The sequence below is a fragment of the Anarrhichthys ocellatus genome, unplaced genomic scaffold (assembly GCF_004355925.1).
Source record: "Anarrhichthys ocellatus isolate YVR2014 unplaced genomic scaffold, GSC_Weel_1.0 scaffold20, whole genome shotgun sequence".
Lineage (NCBI taxonomy): Eukaryota > Metazoa > Chordata > Actinopteri > Perciformes > Anarhichadidae > Anarrhichthys > Anarrhichthys ocellatus.
The window spans coordinates 5693823-5714237 of NW_022280050.1; the positions used below are offsets into that span (position 1 = coordinate 5693823).

General features: G+C 40.9%; 1 protein-coding gene across 1 annotated transcript; it reads left to right on the forward strand.

Annotated features, from left to right (window-relative positions):
* Positions 1-1064: 1064 nt before the first annotated feature.
* On the forward strand, positions 1065-19272 carry xirp2b (xin actin binding repeat containing 2b). The gene is made up of 9 exons (XM_031858692.1): positions 1065-1202; positions 4290-4451; positions 4749-4877; positions 5519-5608; positions 5888-5945; positions 6048-6136; positions 6703-16165; positions 17479-17609; positions 17771-19272. The coding sequence occupies exons 3-8, from the start codon at positions 4752-4754 to the stop codon at positions 17568-17570; spliced, it is 9918 nt and encodes a 3305-aa protein (XP_031714552.1). The 5' UTR covers positions 1065-1202; positions 4290-4451; positions 4749-4751; the 3' UTR covers positions 17571-17609; positions 17771-19272.
* Positions 19273-20415: the final 1143 nt, after the last annotated feature.

The window sequence follows — 20415 nt, forward strand, 5'->3', positions numbered from 1 at the left end:
AGAGAGAGAGAGAGAGAGAGAGAGAGAGAGAGAGAGAGAGAGAGAGAATTCCTATTTTTCCTGTCCTTTCACCCTCACTGCATGACTTAGCTCTGCTCTGGATCACAGAGGACTGGTTTCAAGCTGAATAAAGCAGGGTCATCATGAAAAGAACATGAGACCTCGAAACACTGACACAAATGTTCAGACTGTTTTTTTTATATTCTTTTCTTGCTCTTGACTTTCATTAAGATTCAAATGATTGAGACTTTCATTACTCTGATCCTGGCTCAGTTGCCTCCTGCTCAGTTGCCTCCTACATATTGAATGATCAGGAGGACAGGTGAACAGGATCATTTGCATTTCAGTCTAGGGAGGTTTGGTGGGAGCAGCAGAGTGTCTCTTTAAAACAGGTGGTCAATGGAAAATGCAGGTATGAGTTACACATGCTGAGGAAGAACAGGGTTGCGCAGATGCCTGGCAGACACTGACTACCAGAGTCCGGCTGGCGCCACCGCCTCCAACTGGGTCAAACAAGATGAGCCTGCTACCTCTTCCACACTCAGAGGTGCCTCTTGCCGTATTTACCCTTAACCCACCTCTCCTCAACAAATAGCATTACATCACTAACCCCATTTCAGACCAACAGCAAAGCACAGTGCACGGCCACACATTTCACCACTGTTTACTGTCACTTGAATCCGCACCTGCCCGACATCTACGTCACACTGTTTAGGGATTAAAAGAAACCATGAAAATGAGAGATTTTCACAGTATTTGTTGTGGATTTGTACGTGCATAATTTGGCTCATAATGACAGGCGGTAACAGCTGCTGGAGTATGCAGTGCACTCTGATGAGAGCTGTGATGATGAAACCAGGGTGGCCTGATTTATTAGTACACATGCGCCTGCAGACGAGTCACAGGAAGTATTTCCATATGGATTTTCTGGGGACTTGACATCAGAGGCATGGGGGTCTCGCTCTCTAAAAAAAACACACCAGGCCCATCTTTTGCAAGTGGGCGGAGGGTCTAAAATAAAATCAGCTGCCACTGTCTGCTAGTTGGACAGAGGTGAACACAGTACTGGAGCTGGTCTCCAACACTGACCGGGATTTGCTTTTGGCTTGGAACGACCCTGCAGGTTGGGGGTGCAGTGGCCTTCAAGTGGGATTTTTATATGCTGAGCTCATATTTTTACATTTCAATATCCTCCTTACCTGGTAGGTGATGAGATCTCTGAGAGCTGTGTTTGAGTTGAGTAGAATGTTAAAAAAAAGTGTGAATGATTTGGGCTTTTCAAATGATGTTTTTATGTTAATAATTTCCCATGCGAAAACAGTAATGCATTTTTAAATCACCCTTTAGTATCTGCAGAGAAAAACATGAAAGGCTGGCACTGAATTCTTGATTCTACTCCAAAATCAATTAACATTGTCCTCGTGTTGAGTGCACTTCCATTCAAAATACAGGATACAGAAGCAAAATATGAATCTTATATCAGGCATAAAATACCAAATTAACTTCGGAGTTTAAGCTTTAGAAGAGATTCGATTTGTACTAAGTAATTCCCAAATAAATGGAGTTCTGAGCCAATTGTACCAAGGCCAGTACCTAGTTGTTATGTCACTCTACTTCATTGTCTCCGAGCAAGCCACGAAATGACAAATACTGCAGAGTAATTACAAAAAAAAAAGCACAAAATTATCAAATCAGAAAATCTAAAAGCTTTTAGAAAGGAAAGCTTTGACCTCCCAGCTTTCCTCTATATTTCACTGAGAAACACGAGCCTTCATGGTTAAGTTTAAAATAGGCTTGATTTATTTAAGTACATGGCGCCTATTACTTCACTTTCTTGTTATTTGAGCTCTCAGCCCAACCTAACGTGTCATGAGATAGCTTCAGACTGTTGACAGATTTTCTTTGGCAACAAATTTCAGTTCCTACCACAATAATTTACGGTCTATAAGTCCATCTCCTCAAGACCGTAACTTTGATATGCTGCAGTGCAGAATTTTCCACTCGAGTTTCACTGCAAGTCAATATTTGAAGTAGAATATGTAACTAGAATTCTTTAATTTTAAGAGCTGTGTATTACAAACATACTTACCATTCCTGGCTAAAATAGACTGTAGGGGACTGGTAAGCTACAAATCCAAATATGCCAAGGGAAAGCAGCTAACAACAGTGCAATATACTAATATGTGTATATATTACTTTTACATGACTTTTTGCCATGCAATTTAGAGAGTAGCATTAATGGGTATCAATTTCAGGTTTCATTATTCAGCTTACTTAACAATAAAATAGCTTATCACCTCCAGCTGTCTGTAGCTCAAAGAACTGATTAAAAAATTGATTTGGTGTTTTTTTGAGTCTGTACTTTATTCAATTTTCACTACTTTGAAAAATGATATTCAGCGATTAAATCTGTCATTTGCTGCCAGAATTGATATTAAAGATGTCCCCTGTCTGGCAGCTCTGCTGACATTATTCTTGATATTACAGTGAGTTTAATATATACGCATGGCTTCAAGTGCTAATACGCCACAGAGCAGATCATTTGTTCACATTTCATTCTCTTATTTGCATCAGCATAATTAAATCCACAAATGAATTGAGGTATGAATACTTTGAACTGGCAAACATATAGACAAAAGTGTCATCAACTGGCCTGATGGAGATAACACAGTTGGAATAGTTAACAATCTTTTCAGCAGATTGCAATACCCTGCAGGTTAACAATAATGGTCCTTTGATTCCAGACTGTCGGCTGATGCAATTCCAGACATAACTTGTAATGGCTACTTATGCGTAAAATAAAAAGGAAAGATCGGAATGACTGCTAATACAACTTCCCATACGATCCTCTAAACCCCACAATACATTAATATGCTGAGTACAATCAATCCCTTTATTGACAAAATATGAGTGGAAACAGGGACTTTATGTAAATCATCTTAAGTGACCCTTTTAAGGGGACATCAAACCATGGGGTACACTGTTAGAGAAGAATTATTTTGGACTAAACCATACTTTCTCTCTAAATGCTTACACTTAAAGTAGGCAAGGACCAAACTCACCTCACATCATGATAAAATAACTGCATTCATAAATAGAATTATACATCCTGTACATCCTGTGAGTAACTGAATGTCAGGAGGCAGGTGTGTTATTGGTTAAGATTGTAGAGAAAACAACGCCACAAACACAAAGGGGTCTGACACCCTTATCAGTGCAGTTTAGTTGCATGTGTTTACACCGCTAAGTATGGTATGCTACCTCTTTATAACTGAATGATACTTAAAGGAACAGTGTGCAACATTTAGGGGGATTTATTGGCAGATATTGAATATAATATTCATAACTACGTTTTAATCAGTGTATAATCACCCGAAACTAAGAATCGTTATGTTTTCCTTAGCCTAGAAAAAGGCATTTATATCTACCTGGGGGAGCAGGTCCTCTTCCACGTAGTCGGCCATCTTGCACCACCATGTTTCTACAGCAGCCCAGAAAGGACACTGGCTCTGGCGAGTGCCGTTAGCGTTTTTAGTACCTATGTGTTTTTACGTTATCTGAAGGTAGGGATGCGTTCTGAAATTACTGAAGATCGTAGTATTGATGTGCCCCGACATTACCGGTGTTTTTTATTAGTACTTTTTAATGTGTTGATGTAATATATGTTCACGCTGAAGCTCGCATCTGCTGTTCTCTCTCTGTCGGGCTGAGCTCCTCCAACTACACACACACACACACATAGACACAAACACACACTCACAAAGCACAAGCAGAGAGGCAGCTGTGGTGAAGTGAAGTAGGTAAAGTGAAGGATACTCAAGTTGAGGGCAACTACTACTTGTTACTGTATGTGCAATAAAATATTTGCGAGTAAAAAGTGAATACTTTATCAATACATCAACAACAACCACGGACATGTAAACAAAAGTGAAACCTATTTCAATCACCACTATGTTCACACGAGCACAGCACGCACGGTCGGCCAAAAGGTTTTTTCTTTTGTAAACTTCTCTGCTGGCTGAGACAAAGCAGCCAGGTGGATGGAAGACAGGAGGAATGACTGATACTGACTGATGTCCATGTTCTACTTTCTTTATAAACTTTACGATACCTATCCTGACCTGTGGACCACTGTAGTTCTCCAACATGCTTAGGAAGGAAGGGGTGAGCTGAGGGCTATTTAGTTGGTTGCAACCTGCCACAAACCACTAGATAAAACTTACACACTGTTCCTTTAATAACACACTCAAGCATTTTATTGTAAAGTTTATTGGTTATTTGTGCCATAGCTGCTGGCAGCGCAGGTTGAACCAGGGCAGGACTTCCTGAAAGAGATATAAACCAGAGGAACCGGATTCACTCTGTGGGCTGAGAGGTCATCCCACTGACCAACTGTAAGGCCGTGTACCAGCCAGCTGTCTCCAAGCAGACACCACCTCCAGCACTGCGGGGTACTTTAGTTTGTGCATGGACATTGTGCATTGTTTCTACTACAGAATACAGAGGAGGGCTGCAGAAAACATATTGTTGGCTGTATTTTGAGAGAGCTCTCACAGTTCCTTATGTAAATCTGAAACCATTACAGCATATTATGAGAGTTTGTGTATGTGAGAGAGCGATCTGCATGTAGCATTAGTTGCATCACGTTTGATGGCGGCCTGCACTGCAAAACAGCCTTATTAAGCACCAGTTTGATTTCTGGGGCATGTAGAAATGGAGGCAGCTAATGATATTTCCTGCTTCATTAGGTCATGGAGGAGTCGGAGGTTTGTTCCCTGCCTGGGGGACTTGCCAGTGTGAGGAAACAATTTGAGACCCAGGAAACTGCAACATCCCACAATATAACCCAGTTCCATTTTCATCACAGAACTGTGCAGGTATGCAGAGCACAGTATATTCATTCATGAGGCTAAGAGCATGAAAGAGATGACTGTGGTTAAATTATGGTCAAGTTTCTTCTGACCTGAGCCTGTTTCCATCATTTAGCTTTGGAATTGTGTGACTGCAATGGAGAGCTTTGCAAGTAAAATACGAAATTTAGGCTGAATATTATAACACTGAGGCTCTTATTAAATTTTGTACCAATACTAAAGTGTGTGGGTTTAAGTCACAGACATTACTTGACATTTCTAACAGCTTCCAGGAAAACCTTCAGGGTGCTTTAAATAATCCATTCAGTAGAGAGAAACTTCACAATGAAGTGGAAAAGAATGGTATTTTTTATTTTGCTATGGTACAGTGTGAGTGAACAGCTTGATCACAGATCGTCATGCCTCCATCTGTGATTAGTCATTTTAAACTGCTGTGAGCAATCTGGTCTAGCATCTTCTCTACATGGTGTTCAGTTGTGTAATATTAAGCTTTGGCTGGTGAAGTAAATTGGAGTGGACTGAACTCACATCTGTGGCGGCAGGGGCACTGTGGTGAAGCGAGACTGAGAGATGTATGTATCTGTGTGTTTGTGTAGCATGCACACATTTTTCACTATGTTTGACAATCACTGTCTTCATCTTCACAGGAAATGTCCAACTCTGAAGTAACAGTGTCAAGCAGCAGCAGGCATGTCGTCCCAGGCAGTCAGCAGCAAGATGTCAACCAAGAAGAGATGGTATTTAACTTTGTCTGTCACTGTTTCTGCAGGCAGAACGAGAAGGCTTTGCTAATGAGAAACACTTTGAGTGCCTTGTTGGTTAAAACTTTGAGTAATTGCAATCAATCACATTTGTGTAATTGATGTTTTTGGGAAGTCTCTGAGAGCTTGGGCAGAGATGAAACAAAAAAAGCATGACATTTAAAGGAAAATGTGTAGTATTCATAAGTAAATGGTGAATTTCTGTATTTCCTTTTTTATCATCAATATCTTTTTTTTTCATTTTTTATTATTTAGGTGTCTTACAGTGACAGTAACTTTGCATCCAGTTTTGAAAACCATCAAAATGAAACAGGTAGGATGTCGTTTGGATATTTTTATTCTCTGCCATATACGCTGTCACATGCCTGACTAATTTAAGGCCTGCCTTTGTACTTGTTTCTGTGCTGACTTTTAGAAGAGGAGTTTCCCAGGTACACTACAAAAGAACTGAGGGATCTCTTTGAAAAATCAATAGAAGAGGCTGCTCCACACAAACCAATTAAAGTAAGTATTTCCATTTCACTTGAGCTAAGCAGTATATACTAAGATATGAAAAGACATAATGTTTAAGTGAACAGGAGTGGGCCTTGTATAAATTAGATACCATTATATAACATACATGCATAATTTCCTGTGAATCCCTCGTGTTTGAGTGTAATTTGAATCTAGCGCAGGAATGGCGGACTCCAACAATGAAATTTCTAAATAGAGAGGTAATAATAGAATGTAAATTTACCAAATTGCTACTGCTTAAAATATGCAATCCATGAATAGTATTAATGGGATTTGACTTCATGAGAATCTTAAGGATTATAACTTTAACTCATAGATTTATAGATAGATTAGATAAAAGCATTATAAGAAAGCAATTTATTCAGGTCAAGTAATCTTGGATTGACAGGTGTTCTGCTATGTGAGATCATTCATGTTTTATGATCAAATTTTTACAATGTATCAGTAAGTGTTGCAAATGTAGCAATTAGCAAATGTAAAATACATATAACTGTTATGGGTAATGTTATGGATTTATAGTTATTCCCCCGTAATTATTATTTTTGTTCCTTAAAAAGATTGGACGTGATATCAATCGAGCTAAGTGGTCCTCAAATGTGACACAAAACAACACTGTGACTAGTAATGTCTATGAAACATCCGCTAATGAGGCAGCAGAAGACACATTGGCTGAAGTGATGGATTATGCGGACTTTCCGCCCCCACCAGCTGAGGATTGTGACTATCTTCCACCCCCGCCTCCAGAATTACTCGAAATGCCATCAGACAGTGAAGATATTCCGGCATGCTATTACTCACCCGAGCCTCCAGAACCGACAAACCTCTCCAAATACCCACTCAACAAAGAAGCTTACTGCAAGCAGAGGAGTATGTATGAGCTGAAACGTCTTTACAAGCACATTCATCCTGAGGTTCGTAAGAATATAGAAAAGGAATACTACAGTGATTACACTGAAACTGAGAACAACCAGTTAGAGAACCAGGAGTACATGTATGAGGATGATGGGGGCAGTCCCGATGATATCGACGATGAAGAATACATGGAATGGGAGGAGATTCTCCCCGGGGAGGTGCAGGCAATGCGATGGATGTTTGAAAATAAACCACTGGACACCATTAAGGATGAAACTCCTGACGAGGATGACGAAAACAACAAAATAAGTGAACAGGAAATGATACTTGGAAAAGATGTGAGACGTACAGCTTGGATGTTTGAGACCAAGCCAATGGATGAGCTGAGTTCACACAATATCAACTCAACAGAATACAAAAACAAATTCAACAAATTTGATAAAGGAGATGTCCGTGCTGCAGCGTGGCTGTTTGAAACCCAGACAATGGACACTCTAAATAAAATGCATAAGGAGGAGGATTTAACAAAAGAGATTGTGTTTACAGAGGAGGATGGTAATGCTACTATTTGTATGATTGACAATAGGTACATGGAAAGCCTTGGCCATACTGAGACCATGGACGAGAGCCACCTTTTGAGACTGAGGTCAGTGTTAGAGGAAATTCATGGAGAAGTGAAAACTGTTACGAGTACTTTTGACACTCAGTTTAAATGCATCATCATGGGACAATCGAGCCAAATGCTGGAGATTAAGTCCGTGCGAAAAATTGAAAGTGAATTGGAGAACTCCATTGCTTCACGTTGGCTTTTCGATACCCAACCCCTGGACATGACAAACAAAGAATCTACATCTTTGAAACTTGTTTGTAGTCTTTCCATGGAGGACAGCAATAAGGGAGACTGGGGCAGGTGGTTGTTTGAGATAAAGACCTTAGATTCTCTTAATGAGTGGGAAAGCTCAAAAATGGAGAAGAACGACGTTACTGGAGCTGATGTGCGCAAGCACTGCTTAGTGTTTGAAACCCAGCCAATGGATTCTCTGAAGGATGACTCCAATGCGAGACCCCAGTCTATTGAAGAAATTATCGGGGGCAATGTTAGATCTGCGAGGCACTTTTTTGAAAGCAGCCCTCGAGCAGAGAGGAAAACTGACCCTGAGGTTGGAAAACTTCAAAAGGCAACAGTAAATGAAGAAATGAAAGGAGATGTGAGACACCAAAAATGGCGCTTTGAGAGTCAAAATCTAGAGCACATAAGGGAGGAGAAGAAAGAGATTACTCGCACTGTGAATGTTGAGGACGACCTCACACAAGAGGATGGCACAAGCTGCGGGGCAGATGTTCGCAAGAACTGCTGGGTATTTGAGACCAAGCCAATGGACACTTTAAACGATGATTCAAATACTCAGCTACTGACAAAAGAGGACATTATTGCAGGTGATGTGAGATCAGCCAGAAATTATTTTGAAACAGCTCCAGCTGAGGAGTTGAAGGACCTTGCAGAGGTGGGCAAACTGAAAAAAGCTGTGGCTCTTAATGAGGAGAAGGGTGATGTCAGACATCAGAAATGGCGATTTGAAAGCCAACCTCTGGAGCAGATCAGACAAGAAAAGAAAGAAGTCATCCGAACGATTGACCTGGAAGAAATTGATAGAGTTGACGTCTTAAACTACAAACAAATCTTTGAGAGCACAGATTTAAACTGGAGGGATGAATCTCAAAAGATTCTCATAGAGGGTGTAACATCCGGTTCTGTAAAAGCAAATACAAACCTGTTTGAGTCTACCTCCCTGTATGCCATGCAAGACAGCTCAGGGCACTTTCATGAGGTGAAAACAGTGCGGCGGGAAGAGGTTGTGAAAGGAGATGTAACAACGTGCAAGTGGATGTTTGAAACCCGACCAATCGACCAGTTTGATGAAAGCATTGATAAATACCAAATTATCAAGGGCATATCGAAACAAGAAATAGAGTCTGGTGATGTGAAAACCGCAAAGTGGTTGTTTGAAACACAGCCTCTAGATGCTATTAAGTACTTCAGCAATATTGAAGATGAAGAGGTTATGGGGACAAAAAGAAATCTTGACCACATGAAGGGTGACGTGAAAACCTGCAAGTGGCTGTTTGAGACAAAACCAATGGACGTCCTGTATGAAAGATCGGAGTTAAAGGGTGAAAATGAATCTGAAGAAATGCAAAAGGGGGATGTCAAAACCTGCACATGGCTTTTTGAGACACAAGCACTCGATACTATCCACGATGAGACAGAGACTATTCTGAAAACGTGCACTGTCAATCAAGAGGACATTAAAGGAAAGGATGTGAGAACGGCTTGTTTTCTCTTTGAGACAGAGAAATTGGAGAACCTTTCTGAGGAGGAGACAGGCTCTTTCAAGCGCGTCACTGAGATAGACATTGCGTCTGGAGACGTGTCCGGGATGAAGTATATTTTTGAAAACCAAACATCCGATATCATGACTTCTACATCTGAGGAAGTAATGCAAAAGCTCAAGACAGTTCAGACTGAGGACATACAAAAAGGAAACGTAGTGAACTGCAAATGGCTCTTTGAAAACCAATCGATAGATACAATACACGATAGCCAAGAGGAATTCATGAGCAGCCGCACAGTGAATGATGTACAAGGAGGAGATGTAGATAAGGGCCGTTTCATTTTTGAGACTTACTCCTTAGATGAAATTCAGGAGACGGACAAAGAGCTGATGAAAATGCGAAAAATTGTCCGCGATGAAGATGAAAGGGGCAATGTGAGAAATTACACCATGATGTTTGAAAATCAGCCCCTTTACGCCATTCAGGACAAAGAGGGACTTTACCACGAGGTCACCACTGTCACAAGCAAAGAAGTAACACGAGGAGATGTTGTCGGAACCCGGTGGAAGTTTGAAACCAAGCCCCTTGACGCTATCAAGGACACTGATGACGTTTATATAATTAAATCTGTCACACAAGAGGATGTGCAAAAAGGCGATGTCAGCTCTGCCAAGTGGAAATTTGAGACACAACCACTCGACAGGATTGCTGAAGAAACGAAGACTCTCATAAAAACGGTGAATGATATTCAGGGAGGCAATGTTAGGATAAACAAAGATCGTTTTGAGTCTGACGCACTGTCGCAGGAATCTGTTAGAACGGTTAATGTGAGTGAAATACAAAAAGGTGATGTCAGGTCAGCGAAATGGAGATTTGAAACCCAGTCCATTGACAAAATAAGAAGCATGAGCTCTGAAAATCTGATTGAAACGGTTAAAAAAGAGGAGGTTGAAAAGGGAGATGTTAAACATTCAGTCTGGCTCTTTGAGGAAAACCCCCTTGATCACATTAAAGAGGTAGATGAGGACGAAGGTACAACCATCACATCACTCGATCCGATTTCCAATGCGGATGTAAAGTCAACAACGTGGTTATTTGAAACAACACCATTTGATGACTTTAACGAGACAAAAATGGAGAAGACTAAAATCCTGGGCAAGAGTGTCAAAGGAACTCTCGAAGAACTTTATAGTCAGAAAATGGTGAGGTCGAAGGGAATTCTCATTGAAGCTGATGAAGTCGGCGACGTTAGGATGGCAAAATACCAGCTAATGAATAAGCAGGCTCCGGAAATTCAACGAGAGGATGTCATCAGGGGAGATCTGCAGACTATTATGATGAACCTGCTGAACAGACAGGAAAGACAGGAGCAGCAGATAGTTATAGATTCAGAAGAGAAGGGTGACATCAGTTCTACGGTGCATCAACTATTCAACCAACAGAGTGACAGCAGTATTGAAAGAGAGGAAATACTACGAGGTGACATTCAGGAAGCTATAAACAACCTTTTTGATGAGAGCGGTTCAGCAAAACATGGAATACTCATCCAGGAGGATGAAAAAGGAGACGTGCAGATGACATTATATTCCCTTCTCAATAAACAAGAGAATGTTAATGTTGAAAAAGAGGACATTGTAAGAGGGGATATAAAGAGTGCACTTCAAAGACTGTCCAGGTCAGACAAGAAAGATCAGGCAGTAAAGATAAGGATAGACGAGACTGAAAAAGGAAATGTCAACTTTTACTCCACATGCATCGAATCTGGGGCTCTTGACTATCTTAAACAGCTTCACGTAGGATCTGATGAGACTCTGCCTGACAGAGTAGAAAAAGAGAAGATCCTTGGAGGCGACATCAAGGGCACTAAACTCATCCTCGGCCGTAATTCAACGCAAATTGATCGTACAGTGGAGGATGTTATACCTGGTGATGTTCAAAACACAGTAAAAGTTTTCATGTCAGAGCCAATGCTCTCATTGGAAAGACTCCAAACGGAGGAGATAGTCAAAGGCAATTTAAAAGCTGCTTTAAATCTATTGTCTGAATCAGCAAATCAAACGGTTGTTGTAGAGAAAGAGGAGGTGGTGAAAGGCAACATACCGAAAACCCTGCAGTGCCTGGAGAAGGCTCAAAAACGATACAAAGAGGTGGAGAAGCCAGATATCATATGTGGAAATATAAAAGGGGCTCTGAGATCTCTTGAAAAATCTTCAACTTCTCGAGTTGAAGCTGTTCTCGAGGATTTAGTTCTTGGAGATGTGAGGGCCACACTGAAATCTCTGGAGCTGGCAAAGCAAGCGGTAAAGGAAGTCGAAAAGGAGGAAATTGTGAGGGGCGATATTCGCACAGCAATGCAAAGTCTGCACGATGCCTCCAGTGAGAGGAAGACGTGTCAACAGGAAATAGATGTTCAGGGCAACGTCAGAGAAACAATTCAGCTCTTAATGGAGCTTCCGCCTTCACCAAGGATGGAAAGGAGCCCAAGCCTCGAGCGTGACGTAAAGGGTGATGTGAAGATGTCAATTAAGTCATTGTATCAGATGCAGGAGCAATCCCAGCTGGAGAAAGAAGAAGTGATAAAGGGTAATGTTAAAGGCACAATTAAATCGCTGTTGGAAACAGCACAGCGTGAATCTCCCAAAGTCAGACTTGGATCATACAGAAGAGTTCGAGTCAAGCAGAGCCCCCCGGTAAACAACTTAAATGATGATGCAAAAAGGAACATACAAAAGATAAAAACTGCTAATTCAGTTGAGACATCAAAAGAAAAGCACTCCATCTCTAATGACACTGAAATTGTTAGAACAATGTCAAGTTCTGTGGAGCAGTCTTCTCAGCAATCACAAACTGTGGTGGAGCATAAAACGATTATCCAAAATCACGGCATCAAAACATTAAAGACAGACTTTCGTAATCTAAAGTCGAAGGGAAAGGGAATGAAAAAAGTAGATAAAACCAAAGTAAGAACTGATGATTACATCCTAAACCCACATGCGCCAGAGCCTGATCTGCCTCTCCCACCTCCACCAGAGACAGACGCTGACCTTCCTCCTCCTCCTCCCAGTGTTGATTCTGACATTGATTATCTTCCTCCTCCACCACCACCACCACTAACCAGTGAGCAGGACTTTCTCCCACCTCCTCCCTCTCAACAGGAACTGGAGAGCATGCCAGCACAGGCAATTCATCCCTCACCAGCAAAAGCAACAAAGATGACAGTCAAAAAAGTGAAAGCTCCGGTCATATACCCGGTCCCAAAGCTGGAGCCTAAAGTGGAATTCAGTAAAACACAGCAGGTGGAGCTCACATCCGGGAAAGTGGTAGAAATCAGCCAATCTCAATCAAAAACAACAACACATAGATCAAAAACTCCACTGCCTGAGTCACCAAAACCGCTAAAGAAAGTTTACATCGCTCCTGTCAAATTCACCCCTCCACCCTCTCCTCCGCCTTCCATGAGAGGGAAAATGACTAAATTTACCACTCCATTAATAAAAGCAGAAGAAAAGTACCGGAAGCTGGTGGAGGACAACACCCCCCCAACCACTCCAACACCCACATACATACATGACTCAGTTACCGCTGCTCTTGAAATGCTCTCCACCGTCGATACAGGGCAGTCAAATAACAATGCATCAGAAATCACAAAGGGGAGAGCCGAGAAGAAGGCATTGAGTGTCCATTCAGACTCCCTATCATCTGATTTATCCAAGCATGTCGTAGTTTTAAATACCACCCACAGCAATGTCAGCGCTAGCCATGAGAAAATCTGCACTGATTCAACATTTATATCTTCTGCCAAACAGGAAATTGTCTCTAATGAGACATCGAAGGTTATCTCTATTCAAAAGACCTCGTCAGTATCAGCTGTTAAACAACAGATGCATACGACTACACAGAACTCTATTTATGTTTCCTCCGAGCAGTCTGCTCAGTCTGTCATGGCTGACAAGGTCCAGACCTCGCTGACTGATGTCGCAAAAACTGAAAACATGTTGGCTGAAAGAAAGGATTCTAAAAATCTGAAAACAAAGCGCTCCAACAAGCCCTATGATAAAAACGAAGATGAAATGTATTCTAATAAAAGCCATACAGAAAAGAATGAAAGCAAATCACAATCTGAGAAAAAAGACAAAAATGTAAAAGAGTCCAGATCACCACCGCGTGATAACAAGGAGAAAACTGATCATTCTCCTACCAAGAGCCAGGAGAAAGTTTTGGATCAACCAATGCAAACAGAAAAGGCAGCTGCCAATACAAATGGAAAAGCAGGTAAATCTAATCAAAAGGGGAAAAAGAACCATAAGCAAGAAAAACAAGTAGAGACAAAAAGGTCCAGTGAGAGTGAGAAACAGAGTGTTTCACAAGACGTCAAGGTGAATGTGAAGGAAGCTGCTGAGGTGAAAGTGATCAGTGAACCTAAAGAAGTAAAGACAGAGTTAAAACAGGGGGTTAAGAATGTTACTTCCTCTCCTGCTGCCGCCCCTAAGCCTGCTGTTACGGATAGCATAACTGACAGCCAACCGGAAACTCCAACTCCCGCAAAAAAGAAAAAGAAGTCCAAAAAGTCTAAAGGGGGTACACAGGCAGCTCAAGGTAAAGAGATTTCCACAGAATCAAAGACAGACATCATATACACCAATACAACAACGTCTGAAAAATCACACCAAACTCATGAAACAATTGCAATTTCCCAAATTAAAAAAAGTATAAATGAAGAGGAGATTCAAGTGGACAGAGAAGTCATTACCACAGAATGCAAAGATGATCAAAATTTACAACAACAAAAAAGAGTTCAAAAGCAACTGAAGGGATCTCAAAAGAAGAAAGAAGTGACAGCTATTCAGCAGAGCGAAGAGAATCCTCCAGAAGAAAGTCGTGATGTCCCAATTACAGTGACAGGCAAGTCGGAGCAAAATGAACGGGTAAAGTCCACAGCAGGGAAAACAGAAGAATCTCAGAGGCGAGAGGCCCAAGTGTTAATCTCTCACATCACAGAGATACAAAGAGTTTCAGAGAAGACTGATTCTAAATATGTGAAGACTCTAGTCAACACAGTTCCAGATTGGCTGATAAGTCCCGAAAGAAAGTGCGAACTGGAGGAATCTGTGTTGGAAAGCGATGCTCAAAAAAGTGAAGAAATTCTTTCTCGTGTGAGGAAACTAGCAGACGCTAAACTAATGCATCTAGAAGATAATGAAACAACGGAGAAGCATGAATGTGAGCCAATATCGGAGAAATCTGTTTCTGCTGGGGCAACGCCAAGAATATCCAAGATCAGTATTGGTTCTGCCAAAATTGAGAACCAAACAAAGAAGAAGACCTCCCATGAAAGGCGGAAAGAAGAAGTCAGTCAGTGCAAGTCTGTCGACCTCCGGGCTCCCTCTCCGTTGTTGAGGATGCGATCGCCCTCGCCAACGTTTATCACCATTGAATCCACACGAAGAACTGACTCACCCTACAGAGTTACGCCATCACCCACCCTGCTGCATAGGCCACACACACCTCCCACACCACCCCCACGCAGGTGTGACACCCCAACATCATGGCTCACTAGAATCACACCCTCTCCGACTTTTGACAGAGCAGAAAATTTGGCTCGACTTAAAGACACAACAGCCAAACTCTCGCGTGGCGTCACCCCACCACCGCTACTCCCTCAACAAATCTCAGAGAGGAAATCTGAGATTGTGGAATCACCTGCGTCTTTCCATCGGCAAATCAAAATTGATTCCCAACTTGTGGAGGCTTCAGAGACTATTGCAACAGAAAAGCTAAAAGAGAGTTTATCTAGGGAGGCTCAGTGGGCTGATGTAAATTCTGCACATGTAGAAGAAGATCAAGCTAATATTTCGGACGGTTTGAATGCAAGTGGAATACAAAGTAAGTCCCACATGTCATTTTGTCAAAATGACCCAGATCTTATTGATGCTTTAGATATTCCAGAGCCATTATCTCTATCCGTCAAAGAAAAGAGAGAGTTTTTTGAAGAAGCACAAAAGGCTGAAATTCATAAGACTTATGTGCGAAAGGAGCCCATTGCTATCCCTGAACGACTGGGTCCAGACACGGAGGACTTAAAGGCAGAAAATGAGAACAAAGAAGACGAAGAGCTTCCCAGGGCGGACCTGTATGGTCTTGTAAACAAATTTGAATCACCAGAAGAGAAATTCTTTATCAGAAAAGAGCTTATCCCACTCACAGAGTGGCTTCACACTGACACTGAAAACATAGATTTTGACAAAGAGAAAGCAAACATCCTGGAACAAGAAATGCCAGCTTTTGACATCCAGGCTATTAAAAATGTTTTTGAACTGGGTGAGCAAAGTTTCTCATTCAGAGAGGAGAAAGAGGATCAGGAGGAGACTGTGTCAAGCCTGAGTGAAACAACAGCAGACACTTCAAAGCAGGAAAGTCCTCAAGAGACACAGAAAGGCTCATGGCGGAGCACCCCCCTCCCTCCTCAGAAAACTGAGGCAGAAATTGTGCCAGCAGAACCATCAGCCTTTTCTGAAACCAAATCAATCACAGAACATTTCTCAGATGTTGATGACTTTGGTAACAACGTCACCGGAATAAGGACAGCTGCCTCTGAGCACTCTGAGAGTGTGTCAACCCAACGGGCTCCTTTTTCCTACGCTGATGCGGTTAAAAAAAAGGCCGCATCAGCAAAGCAAATGGAAACCATCGATGACGATGCTACTGACAAGTTGCTGAGTAATTTCCACAAAACATGGACAGAGAGTGAATCCGTTTTCAAGAGTCTTGGCTACACCATTTCTGAGGAGACAACATCACAAGTTGTGTCACATCAGACGAAGATCGTCTCATCTGGTAAAGACCTATACGGCATGAAGCAACGTAAACTAATGGCATGGACTATGGATGGATGGGATTTGTTTGAATCAATTAAGTTTGTGGTGTGTTACAAAAGCGGTATTTCTAATCACTGCATTGGATGAATTGCGAAGGCTTTCTATAGAACAAAAAGTGTTTGTAATAGCCAACGACTCTAAGAAGCTACAGCCATGCTGGCAGTTCTGTGAGGCTTAACTTAGGGACAGCAGTGTTTTGGGCCAAATTAGCATGCTAGCATGCTCACAATGGCAATGGTTACAGGCTAATGCAGGTAATTATTCTTAGTTTAGGGTGTTCGCATGCTTACATGTACTAATTGGAACTAACCACAAAGTACAGCTGAGGCTGATGGGGATGTCATGACAATCGTGCTAGAGGAAAAGTGGAGGGACAAGATTATAATTCATCCTCTGGGGACCATGAATGTCTGTACCAAATTTCATGTTGGTCCTTCCAATAGCAGTCCTCTGAACACAGTTTCAATAACACATAACAAAATCATCCTTGACAGAAGGTACATCCGTTTTCTGGAGCTTTTAAAGGCATCTCATTATCAGTGGAGTTGTTTAAGGATGGTATTTACACTGCCTCTGACATCCGACAGCAACAACGAACCTTGTACAGAAACGATCTTCCTCCCTGTATGACCACCTATCATGTGATGGCAACTCAACCAACTCTATTCACTAATAGACCATGACATTCAATTGAAAGATCTGGGGGAAAAAACAAGCACACCTTTAATCTAATGAATGTGTTGAACTTTTTCTGCAGTGCATATAATAAGGATGATGTCAATTTTAAATATAATTGGCCTAATAGGTCATAAATAGAACTGCAGCCTTTTCAAGAGGCTGTCCATTAGCCGACCAGAATATAGCCAGCATACAGTGTAATGTTACAGTACACGCTGGCTGAGGGCTTGCACTCAACCGGATGACAGCTTATTTTTTGTGTTCACAAAGTGCAGTTGAGAGATGCATGGAAATCTGTCCATGCATGTAAGTAGGTAGATGAGTGAATACAATAAAATCCTGACTGATACACTGAACCATTCACTCTCATGGCCATTATGAATGTTTTATTTAAGCAACTGAATTAACCGTATGAGGTACGCATTTAAATGCATATGTCATCTATTTGTTTGCTTTGTACTAACAAGATTAACCATAATAGAATAATTAAAGAAAAGCTGTTGTTGCATTGTGAGCAAAAAGGAAATGCTCTTCACATGGGATGAACGGGGGAGGAAAAAATCCAATAATTTGTATTCTATCTCCTTCAAACAGGTTCGAGTTCCAAAGTCAGAGCTCTGCACAGTATGTCGGAGGAGAGCTTATCCGATGGATGCTCTGATAGTGGACAAAAAGAAGTACCATAAATCCTGTTTCTGCTGTGAGCACTGTGGAAATAAATTAAGGTAAATATTACATTCATTCAAATCAATGGTCACCATTGGCACAATTAATCACTGCAATATTCATTTGTAAATGCCTTGGTGTTTTAATGGCAGTATCATTTATTATTATTATTATTATTAATTTGTTATTCTAAAAGAAAAAATGTTCTTTCCTCTTGTAGCTTAGGAAATTACGTCTCTCTCCATGGACACTTCTACTGTCTACATCATTACAAACAACTCCTCAAATCCAAAGGGAACTATGATAATGGACTTGGGCAGAATCCTCCCGCAGGAAGTGGTGGACCTATCCCCTCAGATGAGAAACTTGAATGGAGATATTCCATGAGCAGCCTAAGTTCAGTAGACAAAACACACAGCGGTGAAAACAATCTGACAAAAATGTGCGATGAAAGCAAACGACAGAGCAACAAAATATCTGTAGTTTGGCCCCCACAGGTGGATCTCCTGAAGGAAGCCTTTAAAATAGAAGATGACATTCAGCTAACTAAACCACAGTGGCCCCCTCCTGACAACACTCCCAAGTCACCCAAACAACAGCACAGAAAGGCTGTTCCTAAAAGTGTCGTTTGAAATGTAATCACCACCCATCAACTAGACAGATAAGTTAAAGAAACCCAAAGAAGAAGCACAAAAGAACGAATGGTTAAATAAGATGCTACGAAAGGACTGTCCAATTGGTGCAATTAAGGATGTGTATGTTTGAAGGTCATGCAGTCAAGGGATTTTATAAAGGAACATGAAAAGTGAGGACATGAAAGGAAACCGTGTATACTTGTAAATGGAGCGTGAATGTAAAAAAAGAATGTAACTGGAATAGTAAGTACGATAGAGATAGACGTGGAAAAAGTGTGGAAAGTGGATGTAGACATGGAGCAGTGTGCCTTGAAACGACAGGCTTATCTAACGTGTAATTTTTCATTCGTTGTATTTCATCTTTATTTTTCCTGACTTTCAGCATTCACACTAATGTAACAGTTAGTATTTGACACAACAAGATCTAATTTAACCGCTATAACAATGTATTTGTTTCGACAAGTTAAACACATTATGGCTAAAAACGGCATCACGACAAGTTTAAGATCTGAGTCTAATAAAATGATGTTGGTTTCAATCTACATTTCTGGGTGACAATAAGTCAGTTTAGTCACTTTTTAATCAACTGAATATGTAAACTGTATTCCCACTGCACCTAAAAGGAGCACAGTAAAGAATCCCATATAATTCAGCCCTGTTTCTTTTTCATCCCCTTTGTTTTATTCTAAAATGAATTGGTTTATTGTATAATTCACTCCATTATTTTGCTACTGTATGCTGGTTAATGGAAATAGTTTCAGTCGGTGGACTCTGTTGTATTATTCTGTCCGGTCTTTTATCTTTCAACATATCAACATTTTTGCATTTGCCTCTTTTTTTAGCACCTGGTGTGCAGACTACTAAAAGAATCTTGGAATTATTTTATTTATAACATTGAAAGTATATAATGTAAACAAGTGAATTGGTGATAATCATGTTTGTTTTGGACATTTGTATCCTATTTTGAACAACAAATATTTTGCAATGAAGAATTTTATTTTTTAGATTAGTTAAACCTTGCTTTGTACAAGAAAATTCCTGATTCCATCGTGCTGTCAGGCTGGTTCACTTACTTAATTGCTGATCTAAGGGCGATAAAATATTGAATTTAATTGTTTCATTTGTCTCTTTGAAAGTCTGTTACTCTGTCATCAAAGATGAAGTAGTGTCACAGAGCTTGTCAGGTGCATGTCTGGTTGAAGCAAGAAGACAGGAGCAGGTCAGCAGATCCCTTTCACACCGTTAGTATAATCTTCTTTAGAAGCTGTCCCCACCCTGGAGGGGATTTCCGAGCTCGAACCACAGGTGTTCTTACAGCAGACTAGGAAACCTTTTCCAAGTGGGGAAAGTTTTGAAATTGAGCATTAAAAAAAGGCGGATGAGGAACAGCTTGAACACGTGTGATGCAGCGGCAGAGGATACAGTGTATGCGCTTATTGAATTTTACAGTCAGTTCTAAAATAAGCTTATGGCCAAATGTGGTTATACTCATCCTCTTACTGCTCCTCAATGTAAACAAGCTTAGCATATAGTTTGCTGACTTGCACCTATAGCTGTAAGACTATTAATATATATTTTAATTTATATTATACGGTTAGTGTGTTAACATGTGAAGAAGTATATTAAAAGAGAATTGAGGGTCTGAATAAGCTGATATTTTAAATGGGGACAGATAAGGTTATTGTGCGGTCTAGAGTTTGCCTATGACATAAGTGCAAATTAAATTTAGCATACTGACTATTGCACAGTCCACCTACACACTGGGCCAATATACTGTATGCTTTCCCATTTTAATAATTTTAGAATTGTATTTTTCCTATCTTTCTAATTCCTTTTTTAAAAGTATTTATTATTATTATTAGAAATAGCCTTTAAGCACAGTCTTAAGAATATACCACCCAGTATGGAGATATGCACACACGCTTTATGAAGCCCCAATTATTAGAACACACTGTAATATATATGATGAGAACAGACTTGTTTGGCTCATTCCACTATTCTGTGTGTGCATGATTTCCCAGCTGGACAGGACGGGAGCTAAACGTGTGAAACAGTTTGACGGTAAATTCTCTCACAGCGTCAATCTACCTTGCTGCCACTGTTTTACGGGCAGCCCTCACTTTCTCCCTTTGAGCGGATTGGTAAGGGATCTCTCGGATTACACTCTGATTGGTCGGCTCTGGCTCGTCAGGCGATACGTCAGCCCGGTTGCACTAACCATCACGCTTCC